Source organism: Helobdella robusta, assembly GCF_000326865.2.
Source record: "Helobdella robusta unplaced genomic scaffold HELROscaffold_8, whole genome shotgun sequence".
Lineage (NCBI taxonomy): Eukaryota > Metazoa > Annelida > Clitellata > Rhynchobdellida > Glossiphoniidae > Helobdella > Helobdella robusta.
Genome location: NW_008705459.1, coordinates 2,736,553 through 2,752,341, shown reverse-complemented (window position 1 = coordinate 2,752,341; position 15,789 = coordinate 2,736,553). Strand labels below are relative to the sequence as shown.

Here is a 15,789-nt window from a genome sequence, read left to right as displayed (position 1 = left end):
GGTTTGTTGATTGATTGATAGATTGGTTAGTTGAATGATTATTCGTATGACTGTATTATTTGACTGGCTGATTGAATGATTAACGGTTAATCCGTTGATCAATCAATTAATTAAACAATTATTTCATCAATTAAATGCTGATTAATTAAATGATTGAGCAGGGTGCATTGAATTGTGAAATTATAGTATAGAAGATAATTAACTGTAATGTGAAAAATGTAATCTAGAAAAAGACAAAATCAGACCTCTGATACATTATAAATATCATTCATGTATTTAAGAATCTAGTTGCAATAATTGTCATTATATTTTATACTGCAATAAAATTCTTTCCGTTAATAATACAATCAATGGCTATCATATAAAACAGTCGTTAAGTTCCTCACTCTACTATGAAGCGTGAACTCTGGAGAGCCCTGAAGCAAGCATATGATAAAATTAAACATGACGAAGGTATGGATGAATGGATTGATGAATGGGTTGATGAATTGATAAGTGAATGAATGAAAGAAGGAATGAGTGAATGAATGAATGGATGGAGAGATGAATGAAAAAATAGATGAATGAATGAAAAAATATATATAAGAATAGGTGAAGGAATAAATGGATGAATGAATGGCTAGATAATTGGATTGGAAAAAAGAATTGGATTCGATAGATGAGTTGATCGATAGATGAGTGAATGAATGAATTTATAGATGGATAGATGTATGGTTAGATGAATAGAAAAAAAGATGAATTGATAAATAAATTAATGAATGAATAGTTTCTAATAAATGAATTGGTGGGTGAGTTTATGATAGAGAAACGGATATAATAGCTAATTAGCCAAACGAATGGTCTCATAGATAATCATGTCACGTTATAATTTCTGCTCTAACAATGACAACTGCCATTGAATATTTTCACAGAAGTCCTTGATTTTTTCCAGTTGCCAATAAGTTTTCCAACTGAAATTTTCATTATTTTTGCTCTTCTTCGACAAACTTCAGCTTTTCATTTGTTCGCCTTCAAATCGACCTGCTATCTATTTTTTTAAACGCTCCAATAACTTTTTTGTGTGGATGGTATTAAAATCATTTCTTAAAAAGTCTGCTATTATTTATATATTGTTTGATGTGTAGTTGATTTTTATAGATATTTAGTGATTAATTTAATTGATGAAGAAGTGAGACGAGGGAGTTTTCGTCTGAATAGTCTATCGTAATAAAGTAAGTGTTAAGTGGTGAGAAGCTGAATGAGTGATGATTAAAAAATGAAAAAAGACAAAATTTCAAGTACTTTTCAATTCAACGATTTGTTTTTACAAATTTTTTTAAATTTTTGAACATTCATCTCACGTCAGTCTGGCCTAGCCAACCGGTTATAAATTTCCAAGAAGTCTCTTCATTTTCCTTGTACAAAATACCAAATTAATGACAAAAATGAAGTGCAGGGCATTAATTCAAACAATTTGAAAACATTCAGCTAGAAAGAACTTCATTCATTTGATTTGAAAAATAATTTTTTTTTTCTGCCATCTAGCGATTACTATAAACCACGCTGACGGTGACGATGACCGCCATGCAAGTGAACGCCGATATCGCAAGGGCCAGCCACCGATATTTAAACTGCCTGGTTACCACGTTGCCCAAAAAAATCGCCCCTTGCTGCTGCTGCTGTTGCTGCTGCTGTAGTAGCTGCTCTTTTTCTTGCTGCTGATCTACTGTTGAGGTTTGCGGTTGTTGTTTAGGCAACAATGTTAGATTCTCTTTGTCCTGTTGATCGGAGATGTTGTTCATCTGCTGTTGTTGTTGTGTTAGGTATAATCTGGAAAAAATACATCATTATCGTGATTTGGTTTAGGAAATTAATTCCAATACATAAAAGTGCCTTTTTGGTACGTTTTTTAAACATTATATACTCTGCCCTAGTGAAAACGTGCTTGCTTGTCATCGCATTATACATCAAAGTTTTTTTTTATTTCTACAACCATGTTATGTAACTCGTTGAAGTTCATTGATGAAAATTGACATTAAAACAAGTTAGACACGGTTTAGAATTTTTAAGCGACTGAGCGACTGAGCTTATTCATAATTAACTAATTAACTCTTCCATTATCATCTTGTCATCATCTTTTACTCATTATGTGCTTAATTTTCTTTACAACTGTTACTTTGTGGGATATATTCTACGGGTATTTTCATCATCATCCATCATCACTTTCATCAAATACATTTATTTTCTGTTTACCAGTCAACATCATCAGAAAAAGACAAACATACCGGATAGTATACAAATATAATTGTTGTTGTTGTTGTTGATGTTGCTGTTGTTGTCTTGTCTGTTGTTGATGTTGATACTCTGGATAGTACAGAGACATTGGATTGATGACCGTTTCAACGCTTACTACTTCATGAGCTTTTTTGATAGAAATTAAACGTACCACACTTTAATATGTTCAAATTATATGAACTATCTTATATGAAAAATGGGTTTTAACATTTTATCGGTAGAATAGTGAAAGCAAATTAACTAAGAAATTAATTTCAGTCATTCGGCTGATCAGTAAGAAACATCATCAACATCAATAACTATAATTAATCTATGAAGAAACTCACCGTAAACTCTGAGGAAATCTGCAATTCTCTTCATAAGAACATCGATCGTTTCAAAACTCCCGCCAAAACATTTGCAGCTCTTGCTTACGCCATCAACAGTGTCTCCATCACCTTGATTGACCTGGCAATCTCCAATGCAGATGATGACGTCAGAGTGATGTACCATTTCCGGAATGAAAGATTCGTACGTCACGGAATCGAACGGATATTGAACTTTTATCGTTCGAATTTTGCCGATTTGACCGTCGGCGATGCTGGTTTTCGCGGCCTTTTTTGATTTTTTGTTACTGGCATTTTGCGATTTTGAGGACTTTTTTGACTGTTTTTCAGTGAAATAGTAGAGTCTTAAGATGCGGAATATCTCAACAGAACGACTTCTGAAATCGTTGTCGTCCATGTTGATGCTATTGATGAAAGCGTTGTTGTTGTTGTTCGAAACATGATTTAACGTGTAAGTCACGTGGTTGCTGTTGCTTTGCTGTTGTGGTTGTTGTTGATTTTCATCGTTGTTGCTGTTGCTTATTCCTGGAATGGTGAAATAGGATATGGGACCTGATTCGTTTCGAGGATCTGTTGTTTGAGAAGTTTTTTGTGACTGTTGTTGATGTTTTTGTGGCCGTTGTTGGTGTTTTTGTGGCTGCTGTTGTTGATGGTGTTGATGTTTTAATGGTTTTAATGACTTAATTATGTTGATGGTAGTCTAATGCATTCATAAATGCATCAGCGTTGTTGCTGCTGTGGAATATCAGTTTGCATGCTGTTGGTAATATTATTTGTTCTGCTGTTTGAGAGTATTTTTTGCCAAAATAAAAAAATTGATTTAATTCTTGCAAACAAAATTATTATGATCAAGTATATCTTTTAAATAGAATTGTTATAATTTTTGTTGATAATTCTCATGCTATAACCGGTAATATTATAGTTGCGTTAACAAAATCTCAAAAAAATATCTTCAATTTTGCTTGGCGTACCTTGAATCTTCTGAACTAACAGTGACTGCAAATTGCAAACGATAATTAATACATTATCATCTCCACTAGTATTAGCAGCAGTAGTTGTAGTAGTAGTATTAGAAGCAGTAGTGTCATCGGTAGTAGCAGCAGTAGTGGCTGTCTTGATATTTTCAATGTTGTCTTGCTTTAAAAAGTCGTTCAGCCTTTTTAAGAACATTTCAAATGGTTCGTACCCCGATTTCGTTTTTTGGGGTAAGAAATCTTTAATACCTGAATAACAGAATAACAATAGGCAAGCATGAAAATAATTTGATATCAATATGTTTTTTCGTCATTAAGTTGAAAAATTTATTTAAATCAAATATTGAGATGACGTGATTCAATTTAAAACTAACAATTTTTTACGACTCAAGAAAATTGCCTTCTTGAATTTAAAATAAGACTAAATGTTTAACAAAAAAAGATTTACTAAAAAAATTACAAAAATATTTAAATTCAAATAAACTGAAAAGTTAAAAAAAACATTAGATGACAAATGACACCGAGACTAATTATTACTAAACGACCTATATTCAACTTGTGGAGCTGTTGGGGCTGTTCAGCGTAGAGGGTCTGCTGTTTGTCACTCTCCTTCAAGAGATAGACCCTTAGAATCTGCACCTGGCAGCTGTCGACCTTGACCTCTTCACTCCACTTAGTCACGTGACACTGGGGGTGGTTATGACGCAATGGAACGTTTACCGTCTCCATGGAGATTATTTTACCTGCGATTAGGAAATCGGTGATGTTATCGTGTTTCTCTGTATTGTATTTTTTGGATATTTTGTATATCTTTTTGTATTTTTTCGGTATCTTTCGATTTTGTATTTTTTGTGTTTTATTTTTTTAAATATAATGACAAAAACCTTTTTTAATTTTATAAAAGGTGAAAGTTACAGCTTTTTTAGCAGAGCAAAAATTTTGCTTTACAACCATTTAAACATGAAGAATTTTTAAAACAATTTAGCGATATAAAAAATTTGCGTATTAAATAACAAAAAAATTATTAGTAATAATACTAAGTAGTATCAGTATTATATATACTGCTATATAAACTAATGACAGTGCATTTTTATAATATAAACGTCATTTCATTATACCTACTGCAGTAGGTATAATGAAATATAATGAAATGAAATGGTATAATAGGTATACTTACTGTAAGATATCTGAATTCGATGTGATTGTGCAAAAAAATAACAATACTACTACTACAACTGCTATTACTACTGCTGCAACTGCTGCAACTACTACTGATACTACTACTACCGCTACCACTAATATTACGAATAATAAAATTTCAAAATTATTTTCGTTTTCACTAGATAAAAGTTCACCTTTGACGTTTTTGTTATTTATTTTTTTGTTCATCCTGACGACCAGATCCTGAATCCTCTCAAACTTTTCCGGTATGACGTCAGTATGATATAATGTCACGTGACGTTGCTGTTGCTGTTGTTGTTGCTGCTGTTGACGTTTGTTTGTCTTTATTTTCATGTTATTGTTGTTATTGATGTTGTTGTTGTTGGTGTTGGTGGGGATGGTAATGGCAGTCGAGGAATTTATTTCAGAGCTGCATGAGTACCACAATCTGTTAGAGGGGAAATGACGTCATTGTCACCGTTATTATTATTATTATTATTATTATTATTATTATTATTATTATTATTATTATTATTATTATTATCTGTATTATCGCTAATTAAAATCACCATCACATCATCACCGTCATCGTCATTGTAATCATTATCCTCATCATCATCGTCATCACCATCATCAAATTCCTTATTGTCATCGACATCATCACTATCATCATAATTGTTATCATCATCGTCACCGTCATTATAACCAATTTCATCACCATCATCTCCATCATCAAGATCGTTATCATGACAACCTCAACCCTCTAGCAAAGTACGTGCTTTTCCCCTCTTCCAAGCTCCTGGACCCCACAAGAGCCATCCCACTTCCGGTATCCACCATCTTCTTTTCGTCATCAGTCATCCACGTGATCGTTTCGCAAGATTTTAATTGGATGGCGCCATCGGATTTGGCCAGCCAATCAGAGGCTCTCTCGACAATTTTCCTTTTTGGATGAATTTTATAAGTTTTTTAAATTTTTAAGTTGTTGTTAATGATTGTTGTGATTTTTATTCAAAGTTTTAATGTTCTTATTCTATATTTTACTATTTGTGTTGATTTTTTTCATTGCGGAATCGTTAAATTCACTGTTTTTATTGAAACGCGTCATCAATATAAATATTGCCGTGTAGCAATGCCGTGAACGGTGTGAATAATTCAAAAGCAGTTGCTCTATAACAATCCATGCTTGCACTAAAACTTCTGATTTTTAAATTATTATTATTATCATTATTATTATTTATTGTCATGTTTCATTTGTATTTGTTATGATATTATCATCACGGTGAAAGGTTAAAGGTTAAAGGCACCTGAGCCTGAGGTCCTGTGACCGTTTTCAAGCTTTTACTTTTTTATACAATATAGATAAAACTAGGTTTTCACGCGATGTGACGTACGTGTTTGTGTGTGTGTGTCTGTATGTGAGAGATATGTGTGTGTGTGATGTGTTTGTAATGTTTGTGTTTGTGTGTGTGTGTGTGTGCGTGTGGTGTATGTGTGTGTTTGTTTGTGCAAAAAATTGATAGCTCTGAAGGAAGTATATTTATTAAGAGAAAACCTATTTAACTTTCTAATGTTATTTAATGATTTCACTATCAATACAAGTTTATTTGCTACTATTTTTTACTTCAGTAATTATATCTATAATGGCACTGTTATTAATTCAATTTTGCGGCAAAAATATTTTTATATGAATTATTGAAAAGCTGAAAGAAATTAAAAAAAAATTATAATGAATAAAATGAAAAAATCTAGATGGAATTTTAAAAAAGATAAAAAAATATCCAGGGAAACAAGTCTCACGTAAAGTTTTCAGATTTTTCCCAAAGAGAATCGCAGACGTTAATTGCCAAGTTGGCGCCATTATTCGAGATGAAGTTGTTGTCGGAATGCGAGTTGGATTTAAGGAAATTATCGTTAGCTGGAGACCATGGCAGAAAATCTTTGTAGTGTATGAGAGTGTTGTTGTTGGTTTTGATGTTGTTGCTGTAGAAGTAGTTGTGGTGAGTTTCTTCGTTGTTGTCGTCGTTGTTTGTTGTGATTGGGATGTCACTGCTACTGTTGTTGTTGTTGTTGTTGTTGTCAAACATGTTGTTGTTGTTTCGAGAAAGATGAGCAATTTTGTTGTTTTATAATTTTACTTTAGTTTGTTGGATAGTTGTTTTGTTGAATGTCGGTTTTATCTGCAGCATGTATCGTTGTTATTATTATTAATATCATTATTGTTGTTGTTGTTGTAGTTGTTGAGTGGTTATTTTTAAATTAAACAACGACAATTAAACTATGAAGATGGTTGTAGAGGTCATTAAATCAGCAGACATAAAATGAGTGATGCAACTTCAGATTGAATTAAAATGACGGACAGAATGGAAATATAAGTTGTACTATAAGACGACAGTGATACTAATAAAAGATGCAGTAAGGAGTAATATTTTGAAAATGAAATGAAATAAACATTGCAAATAATTTAAATCTTCACTGAACTTTTATTACCTAGTTACTACTAAATTATTTTAAAATCCATTTTTCAATAAGTTTCTGTAATTATTGAACGTATCTACCCCACCAGCACAATCATCAACATTAACATAGCCGTGATAAATGAGTCGCACTATTTTAATATATGAAAAAATTAACGATTTAGGTACACATTTTTTGGGTAATACGTTAATTCGTATGTGTATATATGAGTGTGTGTAGAACGCATACACAAGCACACACACACACATACAGACAAACATGCACAAATACACATACACAAACTCATAGAGGTACATTATTCATGCATCCAAATTCACTCATCATTGACAGAATAAATATCAAACACATATAAATAAGAAACGAAATATTCACCGAGCAAGAAACAGGAAAAAAAATCATGTTCACTATTTATCACCCAGCGTAGAACAAAAACTCTACAGACAACCAACCGATATACCGGCCAACCAACTGACCATAGAACAAAAAGTCATAAAAATCAATAAGAGATATATGCTGTACACATATTGTTGTGCATATAAAGTTGTGTACAACTGTGTGTTTTTGGGTGTAATGTAAGGTATGTTTGTATATACAATCGAATGAATACATGAAATTGTTAAAAATAAATCACCAGTAGAATTGAAACTAATTAATGAAATATCGGTTTATATTACATCAATGCAAGCAAGCAAGGAGACGTGATACAGTTGGAACTTACACTGAAATACAGCAACATACAACCATCTACGCGCATTCCTATTGAGACAAACGTGCTAGCATGTTTTTGAATCAGAGGTGAAACAATAAACATGAAACTTTGAATGCATCTAATCAGATAACCGAGATTACAGAAGCAAAATATTCACACAGATTGAAACGCAGTATAAAAATGCAAACGACTATCAGACACACACAGAAACAAGCACACACACAGCAAAACAACACACACAGATATACACAACAACACAGACACACACACACACACTCTACTTACTGGCATTCAAAAACATTTGGCCGAAAATAAACTTGCAAAGCAAATAATGGGAAACAAGCCAAAGAAGTTTGTTAAATTGATCGAATGAATGATTTCATGAAGTAACATTTTTTCAAATGCTGAAAAAATATAAAGTCCGAAAAATGTTTAAAGAATAGCAAAATAGTGATGGGGAAAATAAATTAGAACGTATGTAGACGTGTGGTGACGATGGAATGGTTGTAGGAAAACATTTTTATGTGCACATTCAAAGATGTTCTCATCTCACATCTTTCGTTCATTTTGCTGGGTTGACATCCTTTCATGATAGTTGTTTTCCATATTCGCTGCAAACGCGTACGATGTGTGTACACGCTTTGTGCACTCCTGTGGTCTCATATGAAAATAAATATACAGGTGCGTATGCTGGTTTTTTTGCATGTGTGCACTTTTACATGTTTGGTGTCTATGTACACGCACACATGCACAAACACACACGTTAACACATAAATTTTATGCAGACAAAATAATCTCAAATAAGTTTTCAGAAATTTGTTGAAAAACAGTTTATAAGTAACATAGCCGAAATAATGGACATGAAAATGACTGCAAAATATGGTACCAGTGAATGTCTAAAAGCAACATGTTACCTATTGAGAACATCTTCATGCCTAACTAAACCAGGCCTGATAAAAAAGGTACTGAAGATAGTGTGCTACTAAGTACATACGCATACAAAAACACGTACCCTGATGTTTGTATCAAATTTGTTCAAAGTCATCAACACGTACCCTGATGTTCCTATCAAAGTCATCAAAAAACAAGAAACTTTATGAAGTAACGAATAGATAAAGCTGATGAATTAAGGGATGAATGAACGAATGAACGAATGAATGAATACAAATGTAAGAAAATTACTATTTAAGTACATATACATACATGTATATACGTACAATTTATAAAATGTACGGAATTTGTGTAATGGTTATGATACTCTGTGTAATGTTTTTACCTCTGAAGAATATTAACAAAAAAATTGCAAATGAAAATTTTGTAAATTTGAGTAGCGATAATGCTTCCGAATGAATGTTTCATTTGTGTATTACCAATCTTTTGCATTAAAATTATTTTTAAAATGAAATAAAATAAAATTTAAAAAAAGATTATTTAAGTAAAAGTAACGAACCTTTTAGTAATTAAATGAGAATTCGTCATTTGTATTCAGACAGTATAGAGAAATAAAAGTATCTTGTGAATAAATAGATGTAGTTTTTATTCAAAATGAAACTGCCCGGTACGATGACTAGTTAATTATTCTCATCAGTTAATCATCCACTAACTTATGTCGTATCACGCATCGTTGAAAATCTCTTTACTGATTTTATTATTCAAAAATGAGAAAAAACGATTTCATTTTCTTTGGGGCAGCGAATGAATTCGTCCCATTTATACGCCGTATACAAACAATATAAGCGAGTAAGCATATGCATATACAGATATATATGCACACACATACAAACACACACACACACACACACATATATATATATATATATATATATATATACACACACACACACATATATATATATATATGTGTGTGTGTGTGTGTGTATACCATTCATAGATTTGAACAATCTATGAATGGTATTTTCATTGTTGAATATGGTGTCATTGAAAATGTAACTGGTGATGAAATTGTGATCACTTTCATCATGTTGATAAATTTTTTGTCATATCAATGTTCTATAGTATTTTGGCTATGTTTGTCATCACCATCGTCATCTTCATCATCAACCTCTACTCATTATCGTCTAGTCAACATCTTGATAAACATTATCATCATTATCTTCATCATCATCATTTTCTTCTTCTTCTTCATCATCGTCACCAAATAATATTGTTCACTTAATTCCACACCATACCTTTCATAGAAAAAGTTCTGTCCGAGTTTATCCCAATTTAAATGTGTGTATGCGTGTGTGTGTTGGTGTGTGAGTTTGTATGTGAGTGTGTATGCATCTTTATATGCATGTGTGTGTGTGTGTGTGTGTATGTCAGTGTGTATTGGGACGAATGTATTTGTAAATGTGTGTATGCGTGTGTGTGTTGGTGTGTGAGTTTGTATGTGAGTGTGTATCCATCTTTATATGCATGTGTGTGTGTGTTTGTGTGTGTGTGTGTGTTTGTATGTCAGTGTGTATTGGGACGAATGTATTTGTATGCGTACAAGTGAATATGTGTCATACTCACAACTCTATGAATATACGTATATACGTGCGTAGCCGAATTAATGACGATATATGTTTGACATAGATGTACATTGTACATGTTATATGATACCATTGTTATATGATAGTGTGTGTGTGTATGTAATTCATTCAGATTAGGTTTGTCCTAAATAATGCATGAAAACGTATAACAACGTACGTGTGTGACTGTTTTTGTATGTATGTGTTTGACAGTCTTTTTCTTTTGTGCATGTGAGTGCGTCTGGTGTGTGTAGTGTGTTTGCGTTTGGTGTGTTTGCGTCTGGGTGTGTGCGTGTATGTGTGTGTGGGTGTGTGTGTGTGCGTGTGTGTGTGTGTGTGGGGGGGAAAACTGTATAACTTTAATTAAGATATAGTGTGCGGCGTTGTATACATTAACGTACGCACGCATCTGCACCATCGAGTGATTCATCCAACAAGTCGCAATCAACTCGCGTATATAATATTTTTTTGCACGTTCATCAATACGTGCAAATGCATTTTCAACCAACACTGTCAATACCTAAACGTTACTTTATGTTCACTGATTTTTTGCAATGCTTGACTAGAAATATTTGTAGAGACACAACATGGTTAAAGTTACGATCAACTATTAAATTATGACATATAATGATATACCATGACGTGAAAATAAATACTCCCATACACGAAGACACTCGCATACGGTACAACAACACAGTACGCAATACGAATACGCAAACCCAATACACAGGGCTCGAGTCAGCGTATAATTTTATAATCATACGCACGTCTGTATGAGCTTACCGTGTCGGTAATACATCTTATTTTACAGCTTCATAGCACACAATTACTGCTCTGCCATCTTTTATAAAGAGCAAATATTAATTTAAATTTTTTTTAATATTGTGTATATTTAAGAAATGTTTTCTACTGATTCAATAATTACTAATACTACCACAAATTCTACTGCAAATACTACAAATACTGTTGTGCAATTAGTAATAATGTTGAAATTTTTATTACTGTTGTACGTAATTTGGCATGGTAGTTGGTATCGATCAATAAGGCCTGATTAAATGTACGCTTGCATGGATGGGCGTTTGTGTGCGTCATGTGATTGCAACTATAGTTATGTGATGTTGTTGTTGTTGTTGTTAATGTCTTATTGTTGTTGCTAATGTTTTGTTGACGATGTAGTTGTTGTTGCTAAGGTTTGGTTGTTGTTGTTGTCAGTGTTGTTGTCAGTGTTGTTGTCAGTGTTGTTATCAATGATGATAACATTTTTGTTGATGACTTTGTGTCATATAATTGGAATTTTTTGTAACGTTGCACTTCTCGGAAAAGAGATGAAGTTTAATTATTTTGTCTTTTCGTAACTACGTCAATCAAAACACACCAATCCAATCCGATCGAGTGTTAGAAAATAATTTGTTGATACCCTGAGAAGAAAATCCATGTTTAAAAAATTCCGATTCCTCAGGTGTCAGGGTCAATACAAAAATGTCGTGTTTTGTCGTTCCAATGGTTTGACCAATGTCTGTACTAACTGGGTTTTTTTGGCTTTTCAATTTGGCATTAGTGTTCAAAGACATTGCTTACCTTACGTCAATTGCACCGTTATCGTTGATATTTTAACATTTATTTAATGTCTATTCAATTGCAATTTAAAATTAAGCGTTTTAAAAAAATATGTAAGCAATATAAATTTAAAGTTATATCTTTCCCTAATGACATTAAATACAGCAACAAAGCACTGATGACATCAACATTTCTGCCAACAATATCACAATATTGAAGGTATTTGACAGCAAAAATAATAAAAATATCGTGAACTCTGAAAGAAAAGAAACATCTGAAGGCTAAAAAATACACAAGAAACGAAATGCAATGATGATAATAACAAGTTGAAGGAAAAACATCGCGAAACAAAACAATGAGAGCACGCCACGTCGTGACGTCATTGTGATTTTTTAGAATTATGAAGAGAGAGAGAGAGAGAGAGAGAGAGAGAAAAAAAAACTGAGAATAAATGAAAAAAAATAATAGAACTGAAATCATACATGAAATATAAAACAGAGCCCGATTGTTTGCGAGAAGCAAAAAAAAAAGAAGGATAGACAAGACAGAAAGAAAGAGATATATGAGAAATATTGAAAATAAAAGAAAAATAGATAGAAAGATAGGAAGAAAATTAGAAAGAAAGAAAAGAGAAAGAGAGAGAGAGAGAGAGAGAGAGAGAGAGTGAAAACGAAGAAGGAAGAAAAAAAAGTGCAGAGATAGAATGAAAATCAAGGACGTTCAAAAAACGTATTATAAATAGAAATGCAGGATCATGTGATTATCGATCGATGACGTCAGAGTTTCCGTCATCATCATCGCCATCATCGTCATCATCATCGTTATTTTAACATCAGTCATCATCGTCATATAGATTATTATCATCATTGTCTTTCTCATTGTTGAATTTATCATTGTCATCAGCTTAATACTTACCACAATCAAATTTACCCACTAAACGTTATCAATCAATCAATTAACCAATCAATCTTCGTTTTGCATCCAGAGACCCAGTTTCCCGAGGTAGGACGTTGTTTTCATTGCCATCAATTTTTTGCGCCAAATTAGACGATCAGTTGTATCCATTTTATTTAAATATAGAGCTTTCATGTCTTGCTCGATTGTTTTCTACCAGAACTTCTTTGGACGGCCTTTGGGACGAGTGCCAGGTACTTCAACATCTGCAAAAAAAGTCATGGCACTGTTTCCACTTCGTTTGACATGACCAAACCACCTCAGTCAGATGGTGTTGCCGGCATTCGTCCTTTATATCATCTAAACCAGCACGACGGACTAAACGTTATCAGTACCATCATAAATTTCATCGCTATCATCGTCGTCGTCATTTTCCTCACAATCTTTCGCAAACATGCATGAATGCACACAAACATGCATGCATGCATGCATCTTCAGATATCAAATTGATTTGAAAGACACGTTCAGGTAGGCATACCATTGTTTTTCTATACACATAGAAAGTTATAAACACGTTTAAAATTAAAACATTTGCAAAAATACAAACACACGCATACAAACATACACATACTTACATACATACACACACATATAAATACATAAACATACACACATAAACAAATAAACACCAACACACACACACACGTACACACAAACATCCATGAAGGGTAGTTTGTGATTACACAGATTCTTGCAAAATGTGAAAAAAAACACCATAGTCTATAGATTTTTATTGAAAAATAATTTACAGAAAAGGTACAAAAATATATTTGATTAAATCTCCTATATCAAAAGCACAACAATGAACGATTTCAATTACTTATACCCAACCAAATGTATAATCGCAAGCATGATCAGATCATTTTATAGAATATAAAAACAAGCAAAAATACCCTCGCGTATTAAAACACAAAAATACACTGACATATACAACATGCATGTGTGCGTTTCGTACTAAGTATTTGTATGAAAAATTTCATAAAAGCTTGTTTTTTTAATATAAACTGTTTTTTATATTATTGTTTGGTGTTGTTTTTGAGTTAAATTCAGTATAAATCAGTAATGTTTAGTGTTTTTTGTATTGTTTTGTATCTTTTTGTATCGTTTTGTATCGTTTAGTTTCATTTTGTATTGTTTTGTATCGTTTATTTTTATTGGCATTCCCTGATTTAAACTGGTTGAGCAAGTAGGAAGATCATTTTGTTTACAGGACAGACAGGATATGCATGCGTGTATGTACTTACGTATGTACGTTGTTAGTACATACACATATGTATGTACGTACGTACGTATGTACATATGTATGTATGTATGTTATGTATGTATGTATGTATGTATGTATGATGCATATATGTATGTATATATATATATATATATATATATATATATATATATATATATATATATATATGTATATATACCCATGTATGTATGACTGCTCCTATGTATGTTCGATTACAAGCATTTGCATTCATTTTGTATTGAATAATGCATAAACTTTTTCATGTTTTTTTTTGGATGCTGTGATTAACATTGATGACGACTCTACAAATTTTGAGACAATAATTAAAATTATGTATTAAAGCTGATTTTTGTTAAAATTTATGAATTCCAACAAAAATCTTTTTGATTATATTAAATAATTACATTATTAAAAAACTAAATTAATTGTGTTAAATATAATGCGAATAGCAGCTGGCGACGTTGTTTGCAGTGAACGTAATATAAATCGATTTAAATTTAAATAATATATTCTATTAAGATTTTTTAAATGTCATACATCAAGATGACATCAACATTTTTGACGTCATCATCATCATCCTCATCATTACTAAGTCTTCTCCTATTATCTCTACTCGTTTTTCCAGCTGCTGCTTTTTCCACGGTCCTGGATGATTCCAACAAATCCATTTTGACGCCAACCAACAGAACGTCATGTCACGCCACTGGAGGTAATGATGACGTCATTATCGTGAAATGGCCGGAAGTGGACAAATTCGCGGTTGGTATCTTGAAACATTTTCTTTTGTAATTTTCACGTTCGCGCATTTTGCAATTGTTGACGTCACATCGCTAAGAAATTGAATGCGTCACTGTTACATCTCAATTCTTTGGTCACAATTATTAATTGTATGTTTTATCATTTTTATCATCATTTTTATATTCCTTATCATTTTATCCCAGAGTAAAAATTGTCATCACCGTCATTATCGTCATCATTGTTATATTGGTCTTGCACTTTCAAAGTTTTTCCCATTCTTTGTACTTTCTTAACATTTTTGTAAACAATATTTTCGTCGTTTCAACCCTCATCACTTCGTCATCATCACATCGTCATCACCACATCAATCAGCATTATTTCTATCATTCTCATCATCATTGTCATCTTTAAAAAGGCACCATATGGCTGTCCTGGCATCCGTCGACAAAAAACTAACGCAACAAAAATTCGCCTGATGATAAACGGAAGTTTTTAAATGGTACCTTTGTGAACCTTTCCTTTGGGAATGAAAGTTCGTTTGTTGTCTAAGTTTGCAAAGGTGCCAAATTGAATAAAAAATGCGTTTACGCTCGATGTATGTTTGTAGTTTGTCTGTGTGGGTGTGTGTGTGTGTGTGTGTGTGACTGTGTGTGTGTCTGTGTGTTTATGTGTATGCTTGGTGTGTACTTTGTGTGTGTGTGTGGTGTGTGTTTGTGTATTTTGTTGTTTTCTTTGTCATTTTCTCTTCAATGGTGAAGTTCAGTGTTTGAAATAATATTTATCATGTCTTTATTCTCACTCACCAATGCCTTGACATCATTTTTCTATTTCTAATTATCATCATCATCAGCCTAATCAC

General features: G+C 32.5%; 1 protein-coding gene across 1 annotated transcript; it reads right to left on the bottom strand.

The window, feature by feature from the left end:
- Positions 1-1,520: 1,520 nt before the first annotated feature.
- On the bottom strand, positions 1,521-6,822 carry HELRODRAFT_165596 (hypothetical protein; the record flags this gene model as incomplete). Its single annotated transcript, XM_009032134.1, has 8 exons — positions 1,521-1,809; positions 2,265-2,400; positions 2,601-3,170; positions 3,572-3,823; positions 4,120-4,317; positions 4,930-5,183; positions 5,490-5,678; positions 6,536-6,822. The coding sequence occupies 8 exons, from the start codon at positions 6,820-6,822 to the stop codon at positions 1,521-1,523; spliced, it is 2,175 nt and encodes a 724-aa protein (XP_009030382.1).
- Positions 6,823-15,789: the final 8,967 nt, after the last annotated feature.